Source organism: Athalia rosae, chromosome 5 (genome assembly GCF_917208135.1).
Source record: "Athalia rosae chromosome 5, iyAthRosa1.1, whole genome shotgun sequence".
In the NCBI taxonomy this organism is placed as follows: domain Eukaryota; kingdom Metazoa; phylum Arthropoda; class Insecta; order Hymenoptera; family Athaliidae; genus Athalia; species Athalia rosae.
The window spans coordinates 138690-153612 of NC_064030.1; the positions used below are offsets into that span (position 1 = coordinate 138690).

At 46.7% G+C, this 14923-nt stretch overlaps 2 protein-coding genes across 2 annotated transcripts; one reads left to right on the forward strand and one right to left on the reverse strand.

Moving 5' to 3' along the window:
• Nucleotides 1-54: 54 nt before the first annotated feature.
• LOC105694137 (proton channel OtopLc-like) lies at nt 55-14888 on the reverse strand. Its single transcript, XM_048655399.1, has 7 exons — nt 11400-14888; nt 5640-5868; nt 4793-4907; nt 1743-1968; nt 1295-1669; nt 1060-1222; nt 55-924 (listed from the first exon to the last, which is right to left on the reverse strand). Exons 1-7 carry the CDS (start codon nt 12439-12441, stop codon nt 90-92), a joined length of 2985 nt encoding a protein of 994 aa, XP_048511356.1. The 5' UTR covers nt 12442-14888; the 3' UTR covers nt 55-89.
• On the forward strand, nt 2883-4694 carry LOC105694143. The gene is made up of 3 exons (XM_012414531.3): nt 2883-3150; nt 3768-3953; nt 4025-4694. The coding sequence occupies exons 1-3, from the start codon at nt 3093-3095 to the stop codon at nt 4234-4236; spliced, it is 456 nt and encodes a 151-aa protein (XP_012269954.2). The 5' UTR covers nt 2883-3092; the 3' UTR covers nt 4237-4694.
• Nucleotides 14889-14923: the final 35 nt, after the last annotated feature.

Here is a 14923-nt window from a genome sequence, read left to right on the forward strand (position 1 = left end):
TCGAGCTAGAGAAGATCTGGTCGATCGCCAAAAATTTAACAATGCATGACTAACCCGTTGTAAGGGACACTGTTAGTGATCCTACGCTGTCAGTTGAGCGGATGTTCGCCCCGCGGCATTCTGTAGCATTTACTCCACGCCTCAAGGAGGAGGACGCAACTGTGAAATCTGTAAAACACTAGAAGAGGCAGTCCGATCCTAGAAATCACCCCCCATGCGAGTACTCCAAAAAATCTGAGCTGTAGTTCTTGCGACAGCCAGCTCTGTGTGACGACGGTATCAAATGCCCAGAGAACGGCGTTGCTGAAGAGCAGAAAAGTGATGACCTGTCTCGCAGGCTTGGCTATCATTTGGATTCTGGTTATACAAGATCTCTTGGAAGCCTCGGCGATCAACGTACTTTGGGCACAACACTGAACCAGTTGTAGGACAGAGACGACCAGTAGCACGATGTATCTTGCTCTAAAATTCTCAGACTTGTCATCCATTGTTGCCAATGAACAGGCAGCCACAACCGAGGTAAACACAGAATACAGCTGAACCCCGAACAAAGATACATTCGATAGGAGCCCATCCAGAGTAGCCGGAGCTCTGGTAACGACGGACATTTGTCTGACCTGAACGAGTCCACTAGCGGTCATTAGTCCACTTAATGCCAGTATTCCAATAGGAGTGCCACAGGTGAGCCAAGATAAAGTTTCCGTAGGGAAATTTTCGTCATCTTTGACTACGAGAAAGATTATTATTACAACGATACCCGCTACCATGCAGAGTATACCCAAAAAGAGACCCTTGCTCGATCCATCGCATCCTATCCTGGTATCGACGGACAGGTCTTTAGTTACATGGAACTTGTGCTTGTGCGACAAACGATTGCGACCAACATTTTGACCCATCACGTAGGTAACAGCTGCGGCGATCAGACTGAAATTGACACAAAATACTATACAGTATAGATATACATGGTATAAATACACCTACGCACACATGTGTATATCCATCGCGACAAGGTATCTGCTGTTACTAGGAAGTGGAATGTTTGTTATTCATATTTCTCACCTGAACTGCACTATAAATGGATAGAGGAACGGCACACTAGAGGTCCAGAGACGACCCAGGGTGTTTGTATTGAGACAGTCGTGAAGCTCAACCACCTGGGAAATCTGTTGATCGGATATCGGTTGATACGGATTGAATATGGCATTACTCGGTACAGGCTCACCTGTCGTGAAAGAAAATGCAAATGAATACGAGGACAATTTACAATAAAAACGCGCAAAACAAAATCGCTTACCGATCAAATCGCGAACGTGTCGAGTGATTGACTCGGGAAAACCACGAAGATGCAAGGGCGACGTCACGTCATCAGGTCCCTGCTGGGCCAGATGGACGAGATACGTCCACTCTTGGGCAGAGTCCCATATAACGAGCCTCGCCCAAACTGCAACATTTGTCGCGGCCAAATGAGTAAATCCAAATCTAGCTACAAGTCCGAATCGTTCTACGATAACTTGAGAGTTTACGAAGAGAAAGTGCATCTGCAGGAATGTGAAGAGCCCGTGAAGAACCGGATGCACGAAGACGATCTCGTTGTAACATTTGTCCCCCTGCATCATCGAGTGCATCGCCATTTCTAGTCCGTTAAAAACTAGCGTTGCAAGACCAAAAACTGTGACGATAAAAATCATGATTTTTGCCAGTTCCGAACCACTTCTGCTCCAGAGCTTTTTACCGAAACTTACGCAGAGCTCCGACCCGGATGTAAAAACTAGTCGGGGCAGTCCTAGTCCGAGAGATGTGTGCTCGTTTTAACGAACCAAATCTTGTGAGAGAAGCACCTCCGAGTTCGGCATCTTCGACCCCGTTCGAACCACCGCTCATGCTGCTGCAGCTGTCCACGAGGACCCATAAATAAATACCGATGATAACTGCGATGCTCCCGACGTAGAGGTACATCAGAAATACACCCTGGAAAGAAATTTACTTCGTTACTCATAACTGATGGTGAATCGAGAAATCGGACGGGGTCATAGATCGGCCGTGACCTGAACTAGATTTCTTCTCGGGTGCTCATCTTCCGATACGTATAATTTACTTAGAAATGCAATTACTATCGCCCCTATACGGACCCTGAGTTTCAGTGAACGTAAAAGATTTAAATAGTAGGGCATACATGGACGTGCGTATAAGAGACGCGGTATGATTCGCAGGTATCAATTAAAATGATCGATTTACGATACATCGTATCGTGCAGTAACATAGATACATTGAACGTAAATTGCCGATTTCTAGATGCCGAACGCAGTACGGTATACGGTATACTTTTATTTTATTGCGGCGCACGTTCCACTTTTACGAATGCCGGATTTTACAAAAAAGTTACCGTTCCGTACAAGTACGTTACACTACGTACGTACATACGTACATACGTACATTGAAACGCAGATGAACCGTTAAATGTAACTCCGACTATGGATGACCCTAAACGTTTTGACCAAGACATCACCGGCTGGCTGCCCTGCATAATGAGAAAGGAGCAATTCAACGGCACTTACTCGTTCAAAATGTATTGATGTACGTTTTTTTTTTTACCAATAACCGCATGCTACTGTACACAAACGAATACGCCCCAAGGAATATGAACCCTCGCAACGTGTAAACTCGGGGTGATAAATACCCCCAAGCCCCGTGGAACAAGTTTACACGTCAACGATTGATGTAATGTATATATGTATAAGGATACATATTACAAGGATACATCGGTACATCCATCGGTACGTACATACACACGTACATACATACATACATCGTGCGTAAGCCCGAAGGTCCGAGACGCGAAAGTTGCGTACGGGCGTCAACGCCCATCCGATGACGTCACGTCGATACCACAGTGTGGTGGTATGCTCTCGGTATACTCGCGGTCACGGTGCATGTTTCGGTTTACTTTCGAGCTGTCGTGTTCTCAGAGAGTCGGTAGAGTTGATATCATTTGACAGGGGACAGAGTTTTTCGAGCGTCTGGTCAGTCGAGGCGTTAATCATGCGTTTCTAGCGTAGTCTGTGTAATTAAATCCACTTGAAAATACGAAAGAAATGGCAGTGCCCGCGAAATTATTAGCGATATGCACGGTGGTGATTTTGGCGGTGAGGGGTGAGTCGAAAAGGTTTTGAAAGATCCGATTGTTGCGTGGACGCGGGATCAATTGGACCTTACCGCGAATGTCAATAAACGACGAATGAAGTCCGAAGGTCACAATCGGCATTTTGATCCGAATTGTAACCTCGAAATTGAAATTTCGTTACGTCTGAATATTTTTCAGAAATAATTCTCCGATAGTGTTGCAACGTTAAAGTAAATAGAACAGAAAATTACGGTTTCCAGTTTGTTGACGAGTGCACATAACCTAGGCGTGTGAGTTGGTTGATATATCTACCAGCAGCGGGCATTTTGTATCACGTGATTCGCTCGTGCACGCCATTGCATTCCGGACTTGGCGCTAAACTTGTATCTGTCGATGAATCGGCCAACAAACGATGCTGCAGTCGGAATGTAGTTTGTTACGACATGTTATTTGATGTCAAGTCTGAATGTCATTGCGTGTGGATGACAATAATGATTTTAGACGTACCAATTCCTCAGAATGAAAGATGATATTATAACAATCGTCTGAATTAAAAGATCAACCGAGAAGGTCCGGTCATCTCGACGTGACGCTTCAATTTCAACGAGTACGCTTATCAGTTTCAAGAATCAGATTTTTGTTTCAGGCACCTCGGCTGTCCGATGTTACCAATGTAGCTCGGACCAAGACAACAAGGGTGAAGACCTCTGCGGAGCATACAAAAAGTTTGACAAAGAGCGAAACATTGCCATAGAATGTAACAGCGAAGAATCTCACATGCCCGGTTCATTCTGCGTCAAATTAACACAGCAGTCTCCGAGAGGATTCATTTGTAAGTCGACTCTCAAAAATATCAATACAATCGATTGGTTATCGAAAAACTACTACTTATTTTACTTTCAGGGGATGGAAGGTGGCGCCAGGTGATTCGCCGATGTGCTTCCGTAGCTAGCACCGGTGTAACCGGTGTTTGCAATTGGGGAGTTTACGAAAATGGTGTTTATTGGGAGGAATGTTACTGTTCCGAAGATTCATGTAACTCCGCACCAAAGGTACAAATATCAGCTCTAGCCGCGGGGACAGTTATCGTCGCCTCAATGAGCCTTTTGATATAGCGGTCGAGTGTCGGTCCGTAACCCGTTTACCCGACTTCATTATAATCGGATATTCCCGCAGGTTTAGAATTAGATGTAAGCTTTTTTTACCGTTGATACTATCTCAGAGTTATCATTCGTCCGTCCGTCCAACTACTAAGCAGCGATATAGATTATCTATTATACATATGTATGTCTTTATCGATGACAAATGGCTATTTATCTAATTTATGATCCAAGATCAGAGAAATGATATTATCACTGTAACGTATATGTATACCAAGTGTACGTATACAATAGATAATACGACAATTTTTGTTGTACTACTTAATATATTCAAATTTTATACACGTAATCGGTATACGCTGAGTGCATATCGTTGCGATCTATTCCGTCCGTAGGTTTTGTAAGTGGAATTTTTGTATAAACACTTATATGAAAACAATTATTATAATAAAGTTCAATATATCTATGATAAAGGCATGTTCGATATTACCAAGTGCAATTATTGCAACCACCGCTTGCCCAGTCAAATCTTCGGACTGGAGATGGAAAACTTTTTCGAAATATAACTCACCTGGAGACTGTGCAGAGGTACCGGCGTATCCATTACTTCGGCGAGACAAAGAGCCAGCATAACAACCACTACCAATTTTCCGTAAAGATTCGATAAAACCACCCATAATTGCGAGCTGGAACATAAAGAGTATGACCCAGTTAGTGAAATTTGACAAACAGTAATTGCGCATCTTGCAAACTGAATCGATCCCCGAGAGGACGGATTCGCCGTTTGGACGGAATCGCAACAAATGTTCCATACGACATACGATCGCAGCGTGTTTGGTAATTCGTGCATTCGATCAATTGTATTGTAATGTAGGTATAATCGCCGCAGTCCGCGGTGATAGCCGAATGTATCACTCGCGCGTACAGGTTGCCGCATCTTGGAGAGGAAACGGAGAAAACTATCGTATAAAGCGACGACGGTGTATCCGCAGGTAGAATCGCGTCTACGTATAAGTATACATGTAAGTGTAAGCCGTATCGAAGCTGCGATATAAGAAGCCAAGTATCCGGAACGACGTAAACGGTCAACTCCGATGGTCAGTGCTCCGGAGGAATCACCTCTTCGCAACGCGCGTTCGACTCTCGGACGATAAAATTTGCCTCGAACACGGTTATATCTATGTATAACATACCTGTGCATAATATAGAAAAATAGAAAAATAGAAAAATTGAAAAATTGAAAAATTGAAAAATCGAAAATCGAAAAATGGAAAATCGAAAAATACCGCGTACCACCTTGTAATACCCAAGTGCAGGCGTCGTTGGATCTCGAAGGGTCGACGCGTAACCGAGAGCCGCGAATTTCTTACGAATAAAATCTAAAATGAGAACCGCAGATGCGATACGATTCAACTTACAATGGTTCCGAGTGTTCCAAGAGGTCGTGGGGCGAACGAGCACGTGCGAGAATTCGCGATACCAACGACCGAGGGGGCGGAGAAGTGGACGATGAGCCGGACAGCGGCACGCCGTCCCTGATTCCGCCGCTGCCTCCCGAAGGACTTCCACTCGGGTGACCCTCCACGGCGCCCCCCGCCGTACTGCCCGTTTCGTTCAGACTATCCTTGTCCTGGTGTTCATTGATCACTGAAATAAACGGACAAACGAATGAAAAATATCCATTAAAATAGGAATCCAATCGGCGCGTGCCGCCGGCGCGGACGTCCAGGCATTTCAGTTTCCCAGCCGAGCACGAGGCAACAGCGATCGCTCCTCGTAACGCACAACGTGTATCGGACCTCCCGGGGCCCCGAATTTGATTTCTTGGGAATTTCCAACGGCAAGCAGCGGTCGTTCGGAGAAGATGACTTTCGGATAGACCTGGCATCACCCCGATCGGCTCACGGAGTTGGAATACCTCACAATTATAGCTACAAACATGTCTGGAAGCGAACAAAGTGTGTTACGGCACCTGCGATGCTTAAAATTCCCGCTATCCTAATTCGCCGTATACGCGTATAATATACGGTGTAGTATGCACGGGTGTAGTACGGTATACCAGACCGCGGAACGGTATCAGCTTGTATACGTTACAGAAAAGTCTTTCTTATACGTTTCACGATGAACGGGCGCCTACATTCGGTGCTTAGAAATTACGTTATTATTGTCCGCTTCTCTTCGCTACAGCTACAGGTATACGTGTACAGGTGTACTCGTACGTATACGACCAACTTGGACAAATTATACTCGTGTACCTAACGGTTAAAGAAACTACGTCCATCGGCCCGCGCACTTAATGGCAATCGAGCCGGTAACTTATATACATACATACATACATACATACATACATACATATACCCGGCTATGTACTCTACGGTGAACAATCGTACGGGAGTTTTTCATGAAAATCAACAAACTACGTCAATTATTTCCATATGATTCGGCGTTTTCGAAATCGCTATGGGTCCGTAGCGATCAACGATCAAATAATATCCTGGACTTTCGCAGAGATCAAAGTCTCACCGACTCGATCCACGACGCACGTGATAAAAGTGAAAATGCGCATTATTTTACACACCTGACATCCTGAGCGCGAGATGTACGGTACAGCCGATCGCGTGCGTTGCGGGAAAGTGCTCAGAGAAATAGGATGTTACCGTACCTGATACAAATGCGTACGAACGTGAGTTATTGTTGTGAAGAAGAGCGCGCATCGAGAGACGGGGGAAAATGAATAAGGTGTTTCCCATTGAGAAATGTATGCGATCGCCGATGATTGTTTTTCATTTTTATTCCCGTACGGTGTCCATCGGCCAACCGACAACGGTACACCTATGTTCGCGTGCGTACGTTACGTTCGTATGCCGAGTCACGTGAGAATAAATGCGGCGCCGCGGTCCTCAATCTCTCTTCGGATCTTCTACTCGATCGCGAGCGAACGACGAGACGATCCTGAGGCTGACTCGAAGCTGCCGGATAATAATACTACCTGCGGAACATAGTTAAAAGTTGAAAGTGATCGATGAACATACACATCGTGTACTAGATATGAACAAGAACAATTATCAAAGAACGAAATATATACGACTCGTCTCGTGCAGGGGTATATCGACTCGGTGCTACTATTCGACGCTTTATCGCTCCGATATATTGAAGACCAATCCAGGGACTCCGATCAATTAACGGAGGTTGTGGCTCGACGTTTTTATAGACAGCCTTACACCGTGCCTACGTACCTACCCAAAGAACGGTATCGGGGAAGCCGGAAAATCTAATCGGGATTAAAATGTGATCTTCAAAATGTTGTCTCTATTTTTTACCTGGTTCGTAGAGACTGTCGACTGTGAATCCATAAGCAGAGGCTTGGCGTCTCGCCGTGGTCAAATTTTCGATGTAAAAGTGTCGATGTGATCTACTTTATATTTCTTTCTTACTTTCTTTCTTTCGCAAGATAAGGTGCCGACGATAGCCGTGCACTGTCGATATAAAATTTTGAAGAGCCTGGATTTCTGCAGACGATACAGCGAAGGGTATTCTGAACAGAAATCGTATAGCGGTCAATTTCATCGCGTACAATTCGAAAAATCGTTAATAATTTAAGCGCATCCGTCCAGACGCGATAACCCGTCGACAATGCACCTTGATATTACGTTACGTTAAACGCGAGGGTATCGAGGCTGCTAAAGACTCTCGTCGTGCACTTGTTGCGTCAAACTGGTATCAAGAGTATAAATCAATCCACCACCGTAAAGGAGCTCCTTTCCACACATCGCGATGTGTGTATACTCATAAGTATAACGCAGCTGCCAACATTTCCGTACCATCCACGTAGCTATTCCTGTGGGGCATCCGAGTCAAACGGACCACTTTTTCCACAATATTTTTTAAACTTGATGAAACTGTCTCGACGTATTGTTTGCGAATTCCGACGTTTCCGCTATTTTCAATATATCTGCCCCGGTGGACTGGAGAAATAATTGCTAGAATTACGTATTCTTTCTCAACTATTAATTAACATGAACATACATGGAAGTACCATAGGGAACTCGATAAAAAGTAAATATTAAATTTTAGCCCCAATTTTGAGAAGTCTTGGGCTATAGGCTTGGCGTTTTTTTGCGGGGGCAAGACGTCAAGTTGTTCAAATAATTTCAGAACGCATTTCCTACCTATTTTTGCCAAAGTCACACGAATACGTCGATTAAATCAAGTTTGAAACATGAATCTCATCAGATAACTTTGATTTTCACATTTCAGAACGATAAATTGACGATCACTAGCACAATTTTATAGATAGAATAATTTAGCTTTCAGATTCGGATTCCTGAGATCAAAATTGGTAAGAATGGCACATTAAACCCAATTGAAACAATGATTTATTTTTTGCTCAAAAATCGAATTTTTTTTCTTGGTTTTTTAAGAGTAATCTCACGTATAATCAGCTCCGAAATCCAAATCTGAAAGCAAAAATCATCTACTCATGCAATCGATCGAGTAATCATCAATTATTCGCTGTTGGGAGCAGAAAAATTATAAGACACATCCATCGGGTTTAGTCGTGGACCCACTTTGGTTCGTCGCAATCCATCTATGGGTCGAAATATTCGAATTTCTTGTTTTACGAGGGAGCCCAAGCTCAGCTGGAATCAGGTAGCCACGGGCGCGTGGTTTGTTTTGAGGCGTCACCTCTGCTCAGCCCCGAAGGTGACGACCCACAACAAAGCGCTACGCTGCTCTGACTACCTGACTCCAGCAAAGCTCGGGTTTGCTGGTGACTTGAGAAATTCGAATATTTCGACCCATAGATGGATTGCAACGAACCAAAGTGGGTCTACGACTAAAACCACTCGATATGTCTTATAATTTTTCTCCCCCCAACAGCGAATAATTAATGATTACTCGATCGATTGCATGAGTAGATGATTTTGGCTTTCAGATTTGGATTCCTGAGCTGTATATACCTGAGATTACTCTTGAAGAACCGAAGAAAAAATCGATTTTTCGGCCAAAAGTAAAGTAGTTTAAAAATCGATTGTATTACACTTTTCTGACGTATTTTTACCTCAGAAATTCAAATCTGAAAGAAAAATTGACCTATCTCTAAAATTGACCGAGTTATCGCCAATTTCCAGCTTTTTGGGGTCAAAAATAAAAAATTGATTTTTTAGTCTACCTTAATGTAATTTCAGCTCAGGAATCCGAATTCAAGAGAAAAATTGATCCATCTTCAAAAATGACCGAGTTATCCCCATTTTTTCGCATTTTTTGGCATAAATTTGAGGATATCTCGAAGGGAAAAAATCGTAGCTCAATTTGACCAACGGATTCGTGTTCCCGAGGTCAAAATACATAAGAAAAGTGCCATACGATCAATTTTAAAAAATAAAAATTTTTGGTCAAAAATTGAAAAAATCCAAAGGGGTACCCCTTGAAAAAATCTCAAAATTTGGCCAAAATTTTTTATTCTTTAAAATCGATCGTATGACACTTTTCTTATGTATTTTGACCTCGGGTACACGAATCCGTTGGTCAAATTGAGCTACGAATTTTTCCCTTCAAGATATCTCAATTTTTCTGCTCCGAAAAGTGAGAAATTGGCGATTAAGTCGATCAATTTCATCGATAGATCAATACAACTTTCAGATTCGGATTCTCGAGATTAAAATAGGAGCGAATACCGTAGAAGACCCAGCAAAATTTTTACCAAGTTTAACAAATATTTTGGACAAAGCGACCCGTTTGACGTGGAATGCCCCATATATGAAATGGAACGAACTGCCTCTCTCGAAGATATCGCGGTCTCTGCACTTGCGATCCAACGTCAAGTATGAAAGACATACCGTATAGACACCGGGCGTAAAGTAATTGTTTCAGAACGAGGTCTCCGGGTGACGAGATAATAGATTCGCTTCAAGACCTGAATCGGTTACGATTGTACCGTGAGACTCGATATCCCGCACTTGACAAATTCTCCGTTTCCGAAGCTCGAATTATATTTCATCTGTTGCACTGCGCCCGGCTAACGCCCGCGATTCGAAACTATCCACGCAGATGATTCGAATGCCGACCGAGTCGTCGAGTCGTTGCAAAGTCAACTGGGTAGGTATTCGAAAAGATTACAGTCTCAGCTGCTGCCTACGATACGGCGGCGGTGGTGGTGGTGGTGGTGGATCACCGGTTAGCCTCATTTCCATTTTTCAGCAATTGCTACTCGGACCGGGATTCAGGAGATGGACTCCCAACAGTTTTGCGAAACCGCAGTGGGACCGGTCTTGACCCACAACAAGACCGATTCGCGCACGCAGAGGTAGGTCAAGATCGGCGATCGAGAGACTCGCATGGCGACGTTTCGTTGCCGCGGATCTTATCCCGATCATCGGCTACGCTACGGTATACATACATTATACGTATACATATATGTATATCGTGTGTTCCGCGGCGGCAAAGGTGGATCTTTCCGTGGCTATCCACCACGTTTCATCGCAGCGGCCTACATGCTCACAGACCATTGCCAAAATACTTTCTTCCGTTTAACGGTCTTCGCTCAGCCTCGACTTTATCATTAATTCCGCGTTTCTCGCTTTGCCTAAACCGTGTACGGTAGCTACGATTCACTCGGTAGCTCAATCGAATTGCCGAATATTGCATTCACGATTTTCGCAGGGCGTGCGGGTCGTCCGCCGCACCTACAGGCTTCCCCGTTGAATCGAGCGATGCCAAAAATGTTTCGCCGACGATCTACCGGAGGATCTAGTTTCGAACCAACTATATCTTCGAATACGATATAAAGGGAGGACCGTGGTCCTCGCGATCGGACGAAGCGAATGATCACCTCTTCGCGAGGGTGAATATTCGCTCTCTCTCCCTCTGTCGCTTCTCCCCTCCTAGGTGGGACGCGATGGAAATTCGCCGTCGTTCGGCGAAACTCACGTTTGACCCCGACGACGAGCGTGCGCGTTCTACAGGTATATAATTACGCGTCAGCTCAACTCGCGCGGCAATCAATGATTATCAATCGAGGCGCATACGCGGGTATAGAAACGGTAGCCGCGGCAGCGGAATGAATCCGTATGATCGACGATCGGCCGCGCGCGCTATCGCTTCCGAAGGCCTGGCTCGTTCGATGGATCCGCCGCTGGACTCGCGTAACGTGTCAACAACGATTATTGCAACCTCACCGTTGTCCGTCGTCGACGCGGTCGACGCGCCATCCGGAACATCGACGGCTCGTTCCCGTTTTCCCGGAAGAATCATCGACGCCTCGTCACCGAATGAATCGCCCTCGCGAACTCTCCGGTTCTCTCTCCCGGCGGACGGTGGTCTCGAATTCCCCTCATCCTTCCATCCGAGATCATCGGATTCTCCGTCGGGACCTTCGACCGGTTCTTCGCCTCGAGAATCGTTCCACGCCTCTGGATCGAGAGGTTCCGGCACGAGCGTCTCTTCGTCGTCCTCCCTGATTCTCCATTTTGCCCTTCGACGATTGGGCTCGTTCGGTACGATCGTCGCGTTCTCTCCGGGCGCAACTTCGCTCGCCGAGTCGACGATTTCTTCTACGAGTTCCTCTTCCCTCAGAATGTATTCCCTGCGTTCGTTCGGGTCGGGGTAGACCCGGTACGGGCCAACGAGTCCTACGACTCCTCGGCTAAGTCCCGCGGGGGGTCCTCGTACGCCGCCTCCCCGCCGACTCGAGTCAAATGTTTGATCGCCGTTTGCCGCGTACATCGCTCTATCTTTTACCAAAAAATTCAGCTCCTCGGTGAGGTCGGACCTCGGTCCGGTGAGCCGCGAGGCGGAATGTAGCCACTTGTCGAGTTCTAGCCGACGCTCGGACGTCTCCGAAGATTCCCTTTGCCGTATTTTTCGCGGTTTCCTGACCACGCTGTAGATCGGGTCTTCCTCTTCGGCTACGTTCGACGGGTCGCCCGACGACCCCGCCGTTTCTGTCGGTAGCCAAACGTAGGGTGATTCCTTTTGACGGACGCTCGTTACGTCGGATATAACTTTTCTGTTAACTTCGCCGCTGATTACCGCACTGATCACCACCACGTTATCGTTGAGAATCGTCCCGCTGTCCGAGTAATTGCTATCCAGAACGCTGTAGACGGGTTCGCGAGTCGCCGTTTGGATCCACCTCGGTCTCGGTCTTCCGGTGCTGGACTCGGCACGAGTTTTCTGCTCCGCGTTCTCCGCAGAAATGCCGGCTAGTTCGGCCACCATATTTCCCGCTCTGCTTCCAAATTGGTCGACGATGGATCGGCTGCGTAACAGGAAGTCACGTTTCGTTCGATCCGGACATGTCTCAGAGTCGGGGTGAACCGACCGCGCCGGATTTCTCCACGTATCGGTGTCAGGTCTGTCGAATTCGTCGTGCACCTCTTCCAACGTCGGCGAACCACCGACGAATATCCCCCGTGACAAATTGTCGCGAGTATTTCGACCCGCGAAACGACCGCTGTAACGACAATCGGCGGCGGGCGATACAAAATGGAGCAAAACCGCCCGGTATCGTCGCGGGACGGGCGCGGCTGGTTAATTTTTCCGAACAATACGAACTCCGGCTTCCGACCAATTGTGAATTGCGAGGTACGTACAGGACCCGCGCGCTGCTTTTCGAACCAAAGCCGATGATCCACAAATAGTAAATGACGTGGGAAACCTTTTCGCGCAAGCCGTGCGTCCGACGTGCGCGGTTGGAGGTGGTTACGGGTCGATGGTATGGATCTAGCTCACCCGTGACAAGGGTAACTAACTCGCGCGTTTCACATTCTTTCGACGCCAAGCCTTCCCTGGTCCCGGGTCGACATTTTAAAATTCATTGTCTTCGTTCCAGGGTACGCGCGTCGAACGTTTACCTCGAATCGCGCCGCGATACAAGCAGCGGGTATCATATTCGGAAGCAGCGTCGTCATGAATCATCGCGGCACGGCGGAATTGACGAAGACTGACGACCACCCGATACATTTGACGCGTTATTCTCATTCCGTTCCGAAGAGACCGTGCCAAGTTATTTGAATATTCGATTCTCGCATTCGAATTATCATGCGACAAATTAACCGCGATATCGGACCATCCGTTCGATTTCACGTGCCTGCGCATTTTGCAGCTGAAGCATAAATGAGACGACCGTTAAAATGGAAGAAAATAATGAATGACGAAGCGCAGAAAAAGAAGGAATAAAGTGAGGATACCACCGTACCACCACCGTCGTCGTAATGTTACAGAGTTTATGCACAGTGCGGGCGATCCTTTATCGTGTTTACCCAAGTCGGACGTATAATACACGAGTACGGAGATAGACGCCGTGAGGCAAACGGCTCTGTAACGAAACACGGCATTTTCGTTGACTCGACGTGACCGATGCCCGGCCATTCATAGCTAACAATACAGCCTGTTATTGGAGAAATGGAAGTCGTCACGCGACAGATTCCGCCGGCAAGAAAAGGACGGCGTGCAATCGATCGCAATTCTCTTCGTCCCCGAGGCGATACAACGTGTAACGCGTACACCGGTGATTTCAATTTTATAAGCGCGGAATTACGCGGCGGATCTGAAATCGTCGGATTTATAGGCGCGGTATGTCATCGTGCGCGACATTCGCGGCGTATAATGGGTAATTCAAAAATTCAATGCACCGCTTCATCAATCGCCCCCGTCTGCGTGACGCCTGGAACCGTGTAAAAGCGAACGGCTTCCGGTCATACAGGTACTTCGCGTGGCGTACTTCATAAGTATGCGTACGATCTCTCGCGTCTCCGTTACTTTTACGATGTAATGCGCCCAGGGGATTCGACGGGTTCCCTCATTTATCTCTCTCCGCGAGAGAATTGTGACTCGGCAGAGCCCACGATTATGCGTTGTAAGCTCTACGACAAACATCTGTTTCCCATCGAGGGAACGGAACGCGACGTTCCCTCGACTTTTTCCAACCCATCTCCTCCTTCGTCTGTCTAATTGCGACCCGGGGTTAGCCGGACACGTTTCACGCGAACATTCCGGTAGAAGATCGCGACGTCGAGCAACAACAGGTGAACGAAAAGCAAGTACGACAGGTGGATTTTTCCGGTTGGGGTACGCACAGCGGAGTATATCCGGAGGAATGTAAAAGAGGTGGAAAATCACGCGTTGCCGGTGAAATGGGGAAGCGAAGAAATGGACGTCGCTAGTCAGAAATCCAAACGATACTACGAGGACCGGTCGTTTCCGTCGATCGATCGATCGATCACCACGGCAATTCAATGGCGGTAGTTGAATTTCATCGACTCGCTTCTAAGATAGCGATGCCTCGTCGGTGTAGTAAATGATAGTACGACAGAGTTAATCGTAGACGGAGATGTCGCCGACCGATAAAACTACTAATTGGCGACAAAACACCCCCGAAGTTGTCGCGACAACTCGTACGTACGAGAGAATCAGGTTTTGTATCCGACGTGAAGAGAATCCAGCTCCGTCGTAACGGCGCGGCGCCCGGTGACCCGCGGGTAAACACCGTCAAGGGTACGCGGTGTCAACAACGCGAAGAAGACTCGACGACTCGTTGCAATGATACAGATACATATGTTGTTGTGCGAATTTCGATCGATGGAAAATAGTGACGCGATCTCGTCGATCGGTACCGCGCTACGTACACCGCGCGGTGTCCGTGTCGTTGATGCGCGCTCACGGATCACGAGCGATAAATCAACGAGTACAATAAAAGCTA